The sequence below is a fragment of the Mirounga leonina genome, unplaced genomic scaffold (genome assembly GCF_011800145.1).
Source record: "Mirounga leonina isolate KUSES-001 unplaced genomic scaffold, KU_Mleo_1.0 Mir_174, whole genome shotgun sequence".
Lineage (NCBI taxonomy): Eukaryota > Metazoa > Chordata > Mammalia > Carnivora > Phocidae > Mirounga > Mirounga leonina.
In genome coordinates, this window is record NW_023270451.1 from 6,521,919 (window position 1) to 6,539,146 (window position 17,228).

The 17,228-nt window shown below is 32.8% G+C and overlaps 1 protein-coding gene across 6 annotated transcripts in view; it reads left to right on the top strand.

Annotated features, from left to right (window-relative positions):
• Nucleotides 1–17,228, top strand: part of PTPN12 (protein tyrosine phosphatase non-receptor type 12) — an 88,699-nt gene that overhangs the window by 48,388 nt on the left and 23,083 nt on the right. For all 6 annotated transcript variants that reach the window (XM_035020428.1, XM_035020429.1, XM_035020430.1 and 3 more), the window contains 8 exons: nt 918–1,013; nt 1,845–1,883; nt 3,939–4,010; nt 8,518–8,577; nt 10,004–10,146; nt 13,182–13,248; nt 15,659–15,736; nt 15,867–15,965. In XM_035020428.1, coding sequence (XP_034876319.1) covers nt 918–1,013; nt 1,845–1,883; nt 3,939–4,010; nt 8,518–8,577; nt 10,004–10,146; nt 13,182–13,248; nt 15,659–15,736; nt 15,867–15,965 — 654 coding nt within the window. The remainder of the gene's footprint in view (nt 1–917; nt 1,014–1,844; nt 1,884–3,938; nt 4,011–8,517; nt 8,578–10,003; nt 10,147–13,181; nt 13,249–15,658; nt 15,737–15,866; nt 15,966–17,228) is intronic.

The window sequence follows — 17,228 nt, forward strand, 5'->3', positions numbered from 1 at the left end:
AACTGAGCCACCCAGGCGCCCCTATAGATATTTTTAAAAAATATTTTGTTGACAAAAATATTAAGGTGGTACGAGTTACATGGTAAAATTAATATTACCCGTGTCAACATTAAACAGTCAAGGTTTCAAATAAAAACTTTTTTCCCCAAAAAAATTTTACTAAAATTATGGCAAAACCCAAAATTAAGAAGTTAAACAAAAACTAATATGTAGGTGGTTTCCTGTTTAGATGTTGTCAATGTTGATATTCTTTTATAAGGACATTTGTTAAAAGTACTTGTTTTGCGGGGCACCCAGCTGGCTCAGTCGGTGGAGCATGCAACTCTTGATCTCAGGGTTGTAAGTTTGAGCCCCACATTGGGTTAAAGATTACTTAAATATAAAATCTTTAAAAACCAAAAAAAGCTCCAGTTTTTAATTCTACTTAGTAACATTGATTTATTTTTTTATTCAATTATGTGCTAGTTTAGTATTTTAGTCTGTTGTCTTATTTGGTATATTCCCAGGTTTCTTATTAGATATGTATATAGTAGGCACTCAGTAAATCTTTTAAGTTGAGTAAATAATTGAAGGTAGCTGTGGAAGAATGTAGCTAAGAAAGAACTATCAGGTAGTTTTACTATTGTTTTTAGAATCAAAGCATGCTTCTTTATGTTTCTTTCTAGTTAGCTTTGTTGACTAGGTATTGGGGCTTTTTTTTAAAGCCAGGTAAATAGTAATTTGTAAATTAGCATAAGGCAGTTTATTTATCAATTCTGTGTGCCATGTCTAATAAATACACAAAAATAGGATATTGTTTGGAAATACTTCAGGTGAAAAGAGGAGTATTGCTAATAAAATTTGAAACCTTAGATTTTAGGTAAGGAAATATTTTTAGTAATTGTAATAAATATGAAATTTCCTTTTAACCATTTTAGGGTGTTTATGGGCCAAAAGCGTATGTGGCAACCCAAGGACCTTTAGCAAATACAGTAATAGATTTTTGGAGGATGATATGGGAGTACAATGTCGTAGTAAGTAATTTTCATAATCTATTTTGAGAAGTATTATATGTAATGACATAGGATGTTTTGCTGAATAAGGAATGAGAAGACTTTTTAGCCATAATGATGTGTTAATTATAACTAATGTTTACTAAAAAGACTGAAATTGAAGTCTAGGATGTCTCATTCGAGTCTCACAAATTAGTTGAAATATTTTAAGAAGAGTGTGTGATAATACTTTAAATCTTTTCCTCAGTCAGTTAACTAAGAAGATACCTACCAAGTAAGATGGATTAATAGATGGATAGAGGGACAGCTATGTGATAGAAGAAGAGTGAAGTCTTAATGGTAGAATATAGATGGTAGCTATACAGTGTTTACTTCAGCTTTGCTATATGTTTGAAACATTACATTATAAAATGTTGGGATGAAGAAGCAAATCTAATAACCTTTTTGTTTAAAGACAGTATTAAATGCATTCAACTTTCAGATAATTTTATTAAATATATTTAAAATACCTTGGGTAAATGTTTGGTAAATATGCTAAAGTTGATATTTTAATGTAATTTCAAAAGTCAGAGGCCAATCTATAAGGATCATAAAATTTAATTCAAATTAAATACATTATGTTAATTAAAGCCAATTTAATTTGTTGCTATATAGTTATCCCTTGATTGTAAGGTGTGATTTTGATCATTTCTTTAACTCCTACTTTTAATATTAAAATTGCTTTTTTTGACAGGCCAGGTATAATTTTACTCAGAGTAAAAAGTAATTCTTGAATTAATATTTTATTTAAAAAGTAAAATTGTGTTTAACTGATATAGTCTTTATCTCATCCCATCTCCTATTTCTTTTTAGATCATTGTGATGGCCTGTCGAGAATTTGAGATGGGAAGGGTATGTATACCTATTAACACTTAAAGTAATTGTGGAGGATCCTTTTTATCACTTCATTTCTAGGGATATATGGTTCCTGATTCTTTATTCTATTCTGAGCCTAAGTAGTTAAGGTAGATACTTCTTTTTTGTGTTCTGTTATTGGTTTTATTTGATAAAAGGAACATCATAATCTCTAAAAAGCACATAAACTTTTTTTTTTTACATTTCATAAGTATGTTTTATGATACACTTAAAATAATAGATACTGTATTATTACTTAGTCTTTCGAAGTTTAATGGTGGTGTAAATAGAACACTATTTATGGACTGCAGTAGAGAGGAATAAATTGAACAAATGAAAATTAATTCAATAAAGTAATTTTGATTAATTATATCAATTTATAGCTGGAATATTCTGATTTTTCTGTCTGAGAATACCACTAAAATTTTTTGTTTGTTCATACTATCTTCAAAAGCAAAGAGAACAAAATTCCTTAATCTGAAGTTTTTAACATTGGTATTTTTATACTCTGTGCAAGTAAAATTAGTTTTAAAACCATGTGATCTCCTGCAGCATCAAGACCAACTAAGTCTTTATGTTGGTGGTGCTAATATATTTACAGAAAATAGGTATTAAATAAAACTTAAGTGTGGTCTTCTATAAATGTGACACATCAGACTTAGAAACAAATTATGTGGTGATTTGAATTTTCCTTATACTAATGTGGTACATTGGTTAAAGTAAAATTCTTTTAAATCTGTTTCACCCATCTCCACACCTACCCTCCCCTCTGGCAAAAAAGTTGTAAAACTTCTTGTTAAATTTTTTTCGGTAAAGGATATATTGCATAAAGAAAGATAGTGCATCTTTTAGTTATGTGAGACATTGTACTACATAAATCATTGGGAAACCAATGTATTGGTGTATTTTAACTAATAATTTTTGTCATTCCTCCCTATTAAATTGGATAGGGAGGAATGACAATATTTAATCCCTATTAAATATTGGATAGAAAATTAGTAGTCTAAGATTAGAAAATACACAAACCAATAAATTAAGTAATTAGGTTATCTGTTTAAGAATTGACAGGATATACTTCAATACCAGTATTATTAATTGTTTGTATTAGAAAACTTAAATTTCACTCTCCTACTGTTTAAGTTACTGTTAAGGTTTAGGATTTATTCCTCCTTTCATTTCTGTTAATGTTTGCCACTTGTATTTCAGTAATAATACTTGATGGAAAAAGGTCATACTGAGTACAGAATTTTTGAAGCTAAAGATTTTGTGATTCATAGTGTTTTGTTAGTAGTAAATTGTCAGTGAGTTAGGACCTATGAATTTATTTGATGAGCTTGACTGATTTTGACCTAATGGAAAGAACATAGATAATGAAATAAAATAAACCTACACTAGCATTTTGACCACGGTGCAGTGAACTATACCCTCTGAGCTTTAGTTTTCTTATCTATGAAACAAATGTGATGATTATAGATTATGCATGTATGATGTTTAGCACATAGTTTTTGGTGTCAATTGTTTATTAGTTTATACCTGGAATATAAATACCAATATATTCCCTACTTAGTTACAACCTGGAAAATTCTTCTTATAGCAAGTAGAGTGTTCTTTCTACTATCCCACAGATTTTATACCTAATGGGAATTCAGCTAGATATTATAGAGATTGTCATTTTACAAACATTAAAACTTGCCTGGCAACCCTTTATACTAAACAGACTTTTTGTGCCAGGCACTTTGTTTTTTTAAAGCAGTGTTTCTTTTCTAGAGGAGGATCTTTGCAATCTACTCTGTTGACCAAGCAGATAGCAATGAACTGCTTAGACACTTATATTAATAAAGTTCCTTTGAGTAATCTTGGAGAACAAATAGTAGCTTACCTTTAAGAACAGTTGGATAAGTGTAAGCTCTTCTAACACTTCGCCTACTGATGACAGTTTTTCTGTCTTCTGGGAAGAGCAACAAGCTGAACACTAGGGCACAGAATATTTGTAGAAGTTCAGGAAAAACTACCATATGGATTACTTACTGACTTTTTTTTTTTGGACAACAGAAAAAATGTGAACGCTATTGGCCTTTGTATGGAGAAGAACCTATAACATTTGCACCATTTAAAATTTCTTGTGTAAGTACTTAGTTATATATATATATATATATTATTCAGAAAATTGGGATGCTAGACTTATGAATAATTATAATATGATATGAACCCAGTTTTATATAAGCCAAGCATTCAATATTTCCATGTATACTTAATTATAATAAATATATATTAATAATAATGTTTGTTTTTTGGGGCCCCTGAGTGGCTCAGTCAGTTAGGTGGCTGACTCTTGATTTTGGCCCAGGTCATGATCTCAGGATCCTGGGATTGAGCCCCACATCAAGCTCCGTGCTTGGCAGGGAGTCTGCTTGAGGATTCTCTATCTCCCTCTCCTTTTGCCCCTCCCCCTTGCGCTCTCTCTCTCTCAAATAAATAAATCTTCAAAAAAATAATAATGTTTGTTTTTATACTGCTTTTAAATTTAAAAGCTTTGAAAATGACTTCATAAATGCATAATTTCCTTTTACTTTATTATTTTAATTTTCTGTTAGTCTTTGTATATAAGTCGATAATAAATGTTGTATATAAGAGTAAACAGGGTAACCTAGCTGTGCTTTGAATGATCTATTTAGAAATTGGTATTAAAGTTGGGGTGCCTGGCTGGCTCAGTCAGTGGAGCATATGACCCTTAATCTCAAGGTAATTGGCATAAAGTAGTAGTTTCAAACTGAAATGGGAAAGAACCTTGATGACTGAAGTATAGTGTATCTTGTTAATCTTTCATATGTTTGTTACGCTATCCAGAAGTTTTGTAATTATATACAAAGATGGTTTTGAGAACTGCTTGATCCTATATGGCAGATAATTTATTATGAAACTTAAAATATATACCTATTTAATAAGCTCTAGAAATGAGTTAAATTCAAGTTCTAAAACTAACGCAGCCAAATCTGAGAAAATGAATTAAAAAACAAAAACAATGAAGGAAAAGCAAAAAAGAGAAGTAAAATATATGAGCTTTTAGAATAGAACCAACAATTTGCTTTTGTTACACCCAATGGCATCTTTTTTTTTTTTTTAAGATTTTATTTATTTATTTGACAAGAGACACAGCGAGATAGGGAACACAAGCAGGGGGAGTGGGAGAGGGAGAAGCAGGCTTCCCGCTGAGCAGGGAGCCCAATGGTGGGACTCTGTGGGGCTCAATCCCAGGACCCTGGGATCATGATCTGAGCCCAAGGCAGATGCTTAATGACTGAGCCACCCAGGCGCCCCCAGTGGCATCTTTCTTAATCACCTGAAGGAAATATGTTGTCTTATTTACTCAAACTCAAAGATTATGACTGAACATAGATGAAAATTAAATAACTTCCCTTTATTAGTTAAGGTTTTCCAGAGAAATAGAACCAGTAAGATATGCATATATAAAGAGAAAAAGATTATAGGGAATTGGCTCATACAATCATGGAGGCTGGCAAGTCCAAAGTCTGCAGGGTGGTCAACCAAGCTGGAGACCCAGGGAAATTGACAGTTTAGTTCCAGTCTGAAGACCAGCAACCTGGAAACTACGGAGAGCTATTAGGGTAGCAGTTCTAGTCTAAAGGCAGGCAGGCTAGAGACCCAGAAGGGCTGATACTCACTTCCAGTTTAAAGACAATCTGCTGTACAACCAGGAAGAGCCAGTGTTGCTAATGAAAGTAGTATATTGGAGAATTCTCTCATTTGGGTAAGACTGGTCTTTTTGTTCTAACTGATTGGAAGAGGGCCACTCCCACTATAGAGGCAATCTGCTCTACTCAAAAGTCCACAGATTTAAATATTAATCTTACCCAAAAACACATTCACAGGAACCTGAAGAATAATGTTTGACTAAACATCTGGGAACTCCCATGGCCCAGGCAAATTGACACATGAAATTAACCATCACATTCTCCATTGCACAGTGACTTGTTTCTAACCTTGTTTTCTGTGGTTAAGTAAAATATAATTTCTGTGATTTCATTTGTCTCTGGTGAGTTAAAGAAGTCCATAATTTTATGACTTACTTGTACTTAATGGCTTTTAAATTCCTCTGATGCATATACAAAGTTTATTGCTTTCTAAGTTGATGTAGAAAAGGACTCAAGGTGTTTACACTGTCTCCTCTATAAATGCAATGTGATTTTTGTAATGTTAACTATATCTCATAGTTGAATTGCCTGGATTTAATAAGCAGCCAATATTCTAAAGCCCTGGTTAGAATTAACTGTTTGTGGGTTAAATATAAATTTTTAAAATCCTACTGTATTTCATGTTATTTGGAATGGATTAAAAACCAGTACATACTGCTTTGTGTATTTCTATGAGGAAACACCTCCCTCCTCAGCAATCCGTAAAGTATTCTACAATATTAAGTCCCTGAACAGTTCAGGAAACCTATTTTCTGTGCAGTATAGTTGTGTTGAACATTTGTAAGTTTAAATATAATAAGATATCTGTACTAAATGTTATAATTCAAGTGAAAACAAATAGTGCTTAACATTCAACAACTAAATGAGTTGAAATTTTTGAAGAGTTGGGGTTCAAGATTAGTAAACAACATTTTAAATAATAGAAAGAAAGAAATAGATTATCATTTGGAAAAACATGATTTGACTTTTTTGGGTGATTTTTAAAATTGAACTAAAAGATAATTTAAAAAGTCCCTGTAAGAGATTTGATTTGATTAGCAGTAGCTGATTTGACTTGTCAATATTGGGATTGATCCATGCTAAAGAAGCAAAATTCTTTCAAGATTTCAAATGGAAAGTAATTTGTATGTCTTGTGGTTATTTCTGACAATTCAGGATTTCTTATCACTTATGTAAACAAAAATTAAGTTTATAGGGGCACCTGGATGTCTCAGTCTGTTAAGTGTCTGACTGTTCATTTTGGCTCAGGTCATGATCTCAGGGTTGTGGGATCAAGCCCTGAGTTCGGCTCCATACTCAGTGGGGAGTCTGTTTGGAATTCTCTCTCTCCTCTCCCCCTGCTCTCATGCTTCCTCTCTCTTTCTCTCTCTCTCAAATAAATAAATCTTTAAAAAAAATTAAGTTTATAATTAGAAAGCAGGTTGGTGAAAATAGTCATAGTAAGTGACTTGACTACTTGGCATTCGGTTTTTGAGACTGAGAAAAGACAGTATCAGAAGCTCTCTTGGTTTGGGGAAGAGAAAGAGGGTAAAGTATTGGTGGGAAAGGGAGGACTACCTAGGAGGAAGTTAGTCATATGTTGCTGCATGTAACCACTTAGACCAGGTGTTGGCACGCTATGCCTAGGTCAGTCTGACCCACTGCCTGTTTTGTAAATATTTACTAGAATACAACCATGCCCGTTAATTTACATATTTGCCTATCACAACAGCAAAGTTGAGTAGACAAAAGACTTTATGGCCCACAATGCCAAAATATTTACTATCTAGCCTTTCTTAGTAAGGAAAAGTTAAGTCTAGGGGCTTCTGGCTGGCTCAGTCAATGGAGCCTGTGACTTTTGATCTCAGGGTTGTAAGTTCAGGCCCCACATTGGGTGTAGAGATTACTTAAAAAATAATAATAAAATCAAATTTAAAAAAAAGTTAAGTCTTGGACCAGTGTTTTCATCCATACTCCTTTTTTTTTTGTTGAAAATAAAAACATAAATGTTTTTAATGTTATGTATTTAATGTTATTTGAAAAGTTCAAAATGAACTGCTGTGATTTAAAAAATTAAAGCAGGAATAATATTGAATATTCTTTTTATTAAAAAACAGCACATCCTGTTGTTCTTGACAGTCACCACCCTAGATTATCTGTGGTTTTATATACAAAAGCAGAAAGAATAGTTTCCTAAGGGACAAACTGATATAGTGGCTTCATTCTAATACTTTGACAAATGATACTGAGAGACTTGTAAAGTAATGGTTATGTTGTCATCAATCAAAATAGTAATTTGGAATTTTATGAGTGCGTCTTCTTCCTTCCCAAGTCTACATCCAGTTAACTGAGAGGTGAGTGTTAGGTAGGGAAAATCAGGCTTTAGGGAAAGATAAAATAGTTGAAGATGGTAGTGGGTACTGAACAGTGTACATTTTGTATTATTTTTCTTATATAATTCTGGGGATGGTTGTAACTTTGCAAATATTTTATTGGATGATAGACTTGGTTAAGTAATTGGTTAGCAGACACTTCTGGGTTTTTGTTTTTGGTTTTTAACTGTAAGTAAAACTTAGATAAACAACTTGGTGACTTTTAGAATGGTTTTTTATTTGTTTTGGAGAGAGAGTATGCGGTGGGAGGGGTGGGTAGAGGGAGAGAGAGAATCTTAAGGAGGCTCACACCCAGCACAGAGCCTGTTGTGGGTCTTGATCTCACGACTTGAGATCATGACCTGAGCCAAAATCAAGTCTGACGCTTAACTGACTGAGCCACCCAGGTGCCCTAGAATGGTTGTTTTTGTAATTACCAGGTATACCTGGAATTTTAATGGTTAATTTTATATTGTGGACTTTAAATTCAAGGTTATTGTTTGTTTTGGTGTGTTTGTTTTTGTTTCAGTGTTCTCACTGACTCACAAGTGTTTTCCTTTATTTTAGGAAGCTGAACAAGCAAGAACAGACTACTTCATTAGGACACTCTTACTTGAATTTCAAAATGTAAGTATTTTCCATTTAGAGACAGTTTCTGAGGATAGTTTTTAAAGAGGATATATAAATTGTATGCCATCTTATCTTACATAGTTAAGGAAGTTTGTTAATTATTTCCCTTATTAAAATAATAAAGAAGATAATCAGAGTGTAACATTTTATTTAGTATTTTCAGCCTTAAGCTTATAAAATTAGATAAAGTAATATAAATTTTAACTTAAAACAATTTTCCTAAATTTACTATATTTGGAATATTTGGTTCTTTGCTGCAAATATTTTTCCTCTATTACAGTAAGCAGATTATAGCATTGTTTACAAAATTATTATTATTATTATTTTTTAAAGATTTTATTTATTTGACAGAGAGAGACACAGAGAGAGCGGGAACATAAGCAGGGGGAGTGGGAGGGGGAGAAGCAGGCCTCCCGCGGAGCAGGGAGCCCGATGTGGGGCTTGATCCCAGGACCCTGGGAACATGACCTGAGCCGAAGGCAGACGCTTAACGACTGAGCCACCCAGGCGCCCCTGTTTACAAAATTATTACCCAGTTTTGCTAGTTTACAACTTTATCGAAACAAACCACCATCAAAGCTAAATCTTCATTTAGATAGATATTATTTTTACTTGAGGCCTTTGACTTTAGTGTTTCAGATCTATATAAAATAATTTTCTAGGAAGAAATCAAAGAAAATCTGATGGACATTAGAGAATGCCATTTATTGGTTTCTTCCTCGATCTCTGTATTTTTATTATTTTAATTTTTTAAACCATTATGAACAATTAAGCATGTCCATAAAGTGCATCATTCTTCCTCAACTATTATATTTGTAAACATACTTATAGCTCCTACCTTCCTGTTTACAAGTAGACATGGTTCCAGCACTCCATACTTTGAGAACCACTGATCTAAAATAAGGAAATGGATTGGGGTTGGACGAGTTTTGTTTCTGATTTTCTTTTTCAGTTTAAACATTCTGTTAGTCTTCTAATTACAGTAGATTTGAACACAGTGCTTACGATATATTGCTCATCCATTTACTGTGGATTAATTAAAAAATATGCATAGTGTAAGGGTTAAAAGTGCACGCTCTGCAGGTGCTTGGGTTCAGACCCGCATTTGTCACTTGCTGTGAAACATTAGGCAAGTTATTTAATCTTTCTGTCTTAAATTACTTACCTATAAAATGTGGATAGTATTAACAGTGCCTTTCTCATAGCATCACATGGAGAATAAGTAAATTGTTATATGTGAAAACCTTATATCAATACTTGGTATATGAGAGTCAATAAATCTAGTTATTTATTTTTTTAAGGCATTGTTAAATACCACATAAATATATTACAAATGACAGTAAAGTGAAATGTGCAGCTTTTATGTATGCTTTAAAATTTGTAGTGTCTTTTTATAACTGTTGAATTACTGTTATTCTTGAAGGAATCTCGTAGGCTATATCAGTTTCATTATGTGAACTGGCCAGACCATGATGTTCCCACATCATTTGATTCTATTCTGGACATGATAAGCTTAATGAGGAAATACCAAGAACATGAAGATGTGCCTATTTGTATTCATTGCAGGTACAAAAGAATTTTCCAAATATTTAAATACTTTGGAATATAAGTGGCATTATAATATGGGTGAAGTTTGGTATTTTGAAACCTAATTTTTGGAATTACCAAGAGAGATAGGTCATTATATTGGTTTCCAAATAGTAAAAGCTATCTGAATCCTGAGGAAATTTTTCTTCTCTTAATTTTTAATTTACGTTGGATTCTTCTAAAAGACTTAGATAATACTTATTTCATAAAACTGCTATCAGTTTCTCTAAGTGACTTGTATCTACATTCACATTTGTTATAAAGAGTAAATGAAATTTCTCAGACTCAAAAATTTACTGGTTAGTTAAATAGTTCAGAGATTTTTTTAGTGGAGACAGAACGCCAAAGATAGTTTTTCTTATCCAGTAGGTCTGATTGTAATGCTTATTAGTGAGTTGAAAAGGCTGCTTTTTATTTATGGGCCAGAAAGGTGACTTGCTGATGGACATGTGGGAATCAGTTAACAACTTGGTTAATTAAAAAATATTTTTCTATAGTTAATTCAGTGGTTAGTTGACCATTTAATTAAGTAGTTGGCTGTTTAAGAAGAAAAAATCTAATTATAGTAATTGCTTTGACCTGACTTCTTCAGAAGTTAGTCACAATCATTTTTTGTTCTATCAGTGTTGCCCAATGTATATATATATAGTTCATAAATCCAATTTGATAGGAAGGTTTTCCTTTAAAAAATTAAATAGACCATTTAATATTTTTAAACAGCCAAAATAGTATTTTAACTGTAGTGACATACATAAGAGAAAGGAAATCACTTACAATTCCAGTAGAGGTGCTCATTGTTAAAACTTGAGTATATGTCCTTCAGTGTGTGTGTATATTTTTAAAGAATGTTTCCCCATGTAATATAATTATGTACATTTTTCTAAATCATATAACTATTCTTTCTACAATGAATTATGACTGCCCTATACTTTATATTTAACTTCCATTCCTTGGCATTTACTATGCCTCCCCCATCCTTTTTCATCTATTTTCATTTTTTTAAACATTTATTTATTTATTTTAAAATATTTTATTTGTCAGAGAGAGAGAGCAAGAGCACACAAGCAGGGGGAGCTGCAGGTAGAGGGAGAAGCAGGCTCCCCACTGGGCAGATCACTGGGCATGATCTGATTTGGCTCAGATCATGACCTGAGCCAAAGGCAGATGCTTAACCAACTGAGTCACCCAGGCGTCCCCTTTTTCATGTATTTTAAACAATAGTTTAAATGTCCAAGTGGCTGTCTTTGTAGTGAAATCTTTGAGCACATCTGTAATTACTTCATTAGGATAGATATAAGCAAATGGGATTCCTAAGTGAAAGAACATGAACTTTTTCGTGCTTTTAACACATATTTTAAATTCTGTTATCCATAAAGCTAATGCTGATTATAATTAGTCAGTTTGTGGGGTGCCCGTTTTCCCATACTCTCCCCAATACTGTTATCTTCTTGTTTGTTTGATTTAATGCCTGAATGACAGGCCACCTTTTTTTTTTCTTGGTAGTTTATATTCTTTTGTGACTTGCTTGTTTGTATACTTTGCCAATTATTTCATAGCAGGCATTCATCTCTTAATAATTATGTTATAAATTCTTCATATATCTTTATATATTGAGGTTGTTAACTTTTAATCATGTTGTAAGTAGCATGGTTTTTAAATGGCTTTTATTCTGCCAGTCTTTTGCCACACATAAATTTTAAGTTGTTATGTAGTCAGAGTTGTGAATCTTCATTTATGATTTCTGTCCATTGAGATGCTTAGAAAGTTCTTCTGTAACAGTCGTACATAAACTACCTTTTTAGCACTTTTATAGGTTTTTTGTAAACATATTTCTAATCCATCTGGAATTTTTTTTTATGATTAAGGTATAAGGTAAGAATCCAGCTTTTGCTCTTGTTAGGCTTACTTTCCCTGTATCATTTATTGAATGGTCTAATCTTTCTCCTTTCATGGGAGAATTCACCATTATGTAATACTTACATATACTTGGATGTGTTTTTGAATTTTGCATTATGTTTCATCAGTCTGGTTGTATATGTCTTTGTAAGGTCACACTTTTAACCATCAAATTTAAATATATGTCATTTAGCCCCTAGTAACTAATGCAGTATGCTAGAACTGTTTTGATGTGAGGAATTGATAAATGTATCAACAGTTAAAAGTTAATATTACTGATGTCCGTTAAGAGCTTTTTAAAAATCATACTAAGTTGCTTATAGATGTATTTTATCAGGAAATCTTAGATGACATGTTTGACAAACTACTCATCTTTCTAAAGGTTTTGAAATATGTATTAAAATGCTACCCAACTTTTTTTCTACCTAAAAATTATTCTGGAGATATCAGTAATATCTTTAATTACTCAGAGTGATTCTCAGTCCTGAGGAGCATGTCTCCTATATCCCTCTAGTTGAGAATCAGTTGCTCTAACGTACTTTTGTCATGTTTTAAAATACAAAAATCCTGCAGAATTTTTACATTCTCCAGGTTCTGTTATTTCTTTAGGAGATGGGAGTGCATCACTCGTCGTTGTTCTTCTGGTGAAATCACTGCTACTGTTCAAACCAATTTCTAGGGCTTGTGGTACTCCTCATCTTTTCTATACCTTTTGCAGATTGAAATGATGTATTGTTTCCTCCTCTACTCTAAGGCACCAGAGCCATATTCGACGTAAATTACATTTCTCTCTGCAAGTTATTATGTTGGCAAGACAGGATTTTCTGAGGTAGAATTAGACTTACAAAGTAAAAGCTGCTAGGTATTTTGTGAATCACTTAGGTATTCTCTGAATCTTGGAAGTGCCCTGAATTAAACAAAAACAAGATATAAATACTAATGTTAAAGATGTTTGCCATGCATACACTTTAAGTTATGATTTGTTTACTAAGATAGTAGAATATTGTCAAATTTCTTAAATGATTTTTTTTGCTTCTGAAAATTGTGTTCATCCACATTTATTTTATAGTTCTTTTATGACAAAAAACAAATTGTTCTTTCAAATTTTATATTTATAGTGCAGGCTGTGGAAGAACAGGTGCCATTTGTGCCATAGATTATACGTGGAATTTACTAAAAGCTGGGGTAAGAATAATTTTTATATAGCATTATGTCCAATTGATGTATTATTATTTTCCGACTTAATGGTAAATTGCAGTAAATTATAACATGTGTTTCGTTATACATGTTACTTATTTAGAAATAGCTTTACTCTGTAAGAAAAAAGGTAGTGGAACTGGAAAAGGTATAAATGATGTTTATTACCTTGAGATAATGCATGAGGCAGCAAGGTAAACATGTTACCACCCCTGTGTTCCGTGTGAATTGATACCCGCATTTAGAATGTAAAATCTGGGTTGACTTCTCCAAATACAGAATCTTCATTGCCTTTTATATTTATTCCAGGTATAAGTGTTATCAATTCAATAAATATTTATGCCTAAATGGAAATATTATTTTATAGTGGTTAAGGATGTTGAGTCTGGAGCCATACTGCCCAGATTAAAATTCAGTCCTTCACTGTCTGTGGGATTTTGATCAAATTACTTAATTTCATTGTGCCTCGATTCTTTCAACTGAAAATGGGAATCGTAATATTAATAACTCATAAAAAATAAATTAACTTTGTAAAGTTCCTTAGAACTATGTGTGTCCTATATCAAGTGCTCAGTTCAGTGTTAGTTTTCATTAAAATCGGTGTTACTGTTGTTACTACCACTACTATTTCAAAGACGTTGTGTTCAATACTATGGAGGATATAGAAGTAAGTAAAACACAGTCCTCATTACAGATTTGAAAAACGTTGTTGTCTCATTGTATGTAGATTTGCTTCTCTTACTGGTTCTATAGTATTCATTTTCTATGCATTAGGAAGAAGTTTTTAATTCTTTATAGCTTTTTAAAAAATTATTTTTTTAAACACTATGCCCAGCATGGGGCTTGAACTCACAACCCCGAGATCAAGAGTCACATAACTCTACTCACTGAGCCAGCCGGGTTGCCCCCTTTATAGCTTTAAGGTGTGTTTCTGTGTCTTTATCTTGTATCAAATAGGATTAATAAAATATTTAGTTTCTTTTTTTTTCCTTCCTTCCTTCCTCTATTCTTTCTTTTTTCCCCGGCCTTAACATGTTTTAATTTTGCTAGGGAATATTTAAATTTTAAACTTTCTTCAAAAGCCCTTTGGGGTTAAATTTTATTTTTGTATTCCTCAAAAATGTAATCATCTCCTGATACTCAAATGAAAATTTTTAAGTGAACAAAATTTAACTAGGATTCTAACCCATTTTAACATAAAAGTCAAAGATTAAAACTGGGATGGAAAGAGTCATTTAAATAAATGCCAGTAAGCAGAAAAAACATCTGGTCATTCCACAAGTTGTGTATTTTGAACATAGTCCTCATTTGATTGTGTTTGGCGTAACATATATATAACTTATGTTTTAGTTTAGGACTTGATGTAAAAATCTTTTTTTTTTTTTTTAAGATTTTATTTATTCATGAAAGAGCACGAGCAGGGGGGAGGGGCAAAGGGAGAGGGAGAAGCAGACTCTGCTGAGCAGGTAGCCTGATACGGGACTCAGTCCCAGGACCCTGGGATCATGACCTGAGCCAAAGGCAGATGCTTAACCAACTGAGCCACCCCGGTGCCCTGTGAAAATCTTTTGATGTATATAAAGACTCTCAAACAGTAGACCTGGGAATCTTTTTAACTCTTCTTCTTTATCACTCCAAAATATTCTTGTTGATCACCAAGTTCTAATAGTTCTGCCTGAGAAGTGTGGCTCAAATCTGTTTGTACCTTTCTTTTTTTAGATTCCTTCAGTAAACTTCTACCAGTTTCACCCTTTCAGACTCTGATCTTCCCTGCTGCAAAGCAGACTGAGTATCAGATCTGCTCATGTCAGTGTTACCTCTTGTAGTAGTTCTAATTCCAGATGTACCAAAGAATTGTCAGGGATGTTTCACAGTCTTCAGAGACCTGGCTGAGGGATCTGTATTTTTACCAGCTTTCTTAGTTGGTTCTTATGTAGCCAGCCCAGGAAACAGTGGCCTGTGGAATAAGTTCAAACTGTTTACAGTCTGATTCCAGGTAGCCTTATCTTCTTTCCTCCTTAAATACCTCTCCTCCTTTCAGTTTTAGGCTGTATCAAGCTACTGAATTCCCCAAAAAGATTATACATTTAATCTGCCATGCTTATGTATATTTCCTTCACTTTTTACTCCACACACCAATCAGAGTTAGTCACAGCGTCTTTATTCCCACTGCACTGCAATTATGCCTTGGCTGGATATTTATTTGTTCACTTATCTCACTGGCTTGACTGCTGAGGGTCCAGATTAACTTTGTATCTTCAATGCCAACAACAATGTCTGATGGCTGGTAGGTAGTGCTCAGTAAATGTTTTCAGTCATCCAGCATGTATATAAGGTCTGTTTGAGAAGTTACAGGTCCACATGAAAAAGAGTTGATGTGTTAAATTCTTTGTTTTAGAAAATACCAGAGGAATTTAATGTATTTAATTTAATACAAGAAATGAGAACACAGAGGCATTCTGCAGTGCAAACTAAGGTATAGTTTTTTGTTTCACTTTATATAGACTGTATTTTTTTAAATATCTTCTTGGTTTGTTTTGTTTTTTTTTTCAAATGTCTTTTCCCTTGTTTATTTTCCCTTGTTCATCATGTCATCTCCCTAATAGGAGCAGTATGAGCTTGTTCATAGAGCTATCGCCCAACTGTTTGAAAAACAGCTACAGCTATATGAAATTCATGGAGCCCAGAAACTTGCTGATGGAGTGGTAGGTGTTCTTGGCCTATTAATTTTAGAAAACGTTCCTTTCCTTTCCTTTCTTTTTTTTCTTTTTAGATTCTTTTTTTTTTTTTTTAAGCTCTACACCCAACGTGGGGCTCAAACTTAACCCCAAGATCAAGAGTCCCATGCTCTACTGACTGAGCCAGCTGGGTGCCCCAAAAACTTTTTTTTTACCAAGATGTAATATTTAGCTTTCTAATGGTTATCTGTGTTTTACCTAACGTGAGAATATCCATGACAGTTGTTATTTTTATTTAACTTTGATTTTGTTAACTCCTTTCCTTCTTCCTGTTTGAATCTCTCTATTATCATGGACATTTAATGACTCCAGTACAAGTTAAATAATACTTAAAATAGAATATAGTTAGGAAAATAGGTCTTATGTCAAAAATCTACTATTTCAAATATAAGTTACTTTTAAAAAAATTAACTGCATTGTTCTCTCTTTTCTTCTACCCCCCACCTAAGTAATTTTAAGTTGATTCTACATGAATTAAATTGTGTTCTTGGTTATGATGATATAAAGTTTTATAATTAATTTTGTATAGGCTTTTTAATTAAGTAGAATTATAGTGCTACAATGAAGTCCCTTTTTGGCATGTGTTTCGTTCAATGTCATTTTAGCCTTAACTGATCTTATTGGATGTTCACACTTTTGACCTGACAGAAATACTTTATTCTCATAGTGTTCTCATGTCTGCCTCTGTTTTCTAACTAGTTCTTTTATTTGCTGCCTTTCTGTAATCATCTTGTCCTTGAAGGTATTGTGCTGTTTTTTTGATAAAATTTCTTTACGTTTTTATCCCTGAACCTAAGATAGCCATCACATGATAAATCAATTTAGCCGCAATAACTGAAGTAAAATGAGGAAATGAGTTGCAATTTATAACCTTTGTTTTCGTTTTCTTCTTCACATTGTGTTTGGCATTTTCCTAGACTATTTGTTTGAAATTTCTTGGTTTTATAAATGAGAGACTTGTTAAAACCAAATGCTGATCACAGTGTCTTAAAATAATCTAATATTCATTCATGAGTTTTAGGAGCTATGTATTTCCTTTATTAGCCAAGTGATAATTGTAGATTTTTAAGATTAATATGTGTGACCTCATTTTTATTTCTTGTATTAACATAGGAATCGTTGTGCAACTAGGCCTTACATGTTGCCATCTCTTTTTCCCTTTATTTTTTAAAAAGATTTTATTTATTTGAGAGAGAACGAGAGAGAGAGCATGGGGTGGGGAGGGTCAGA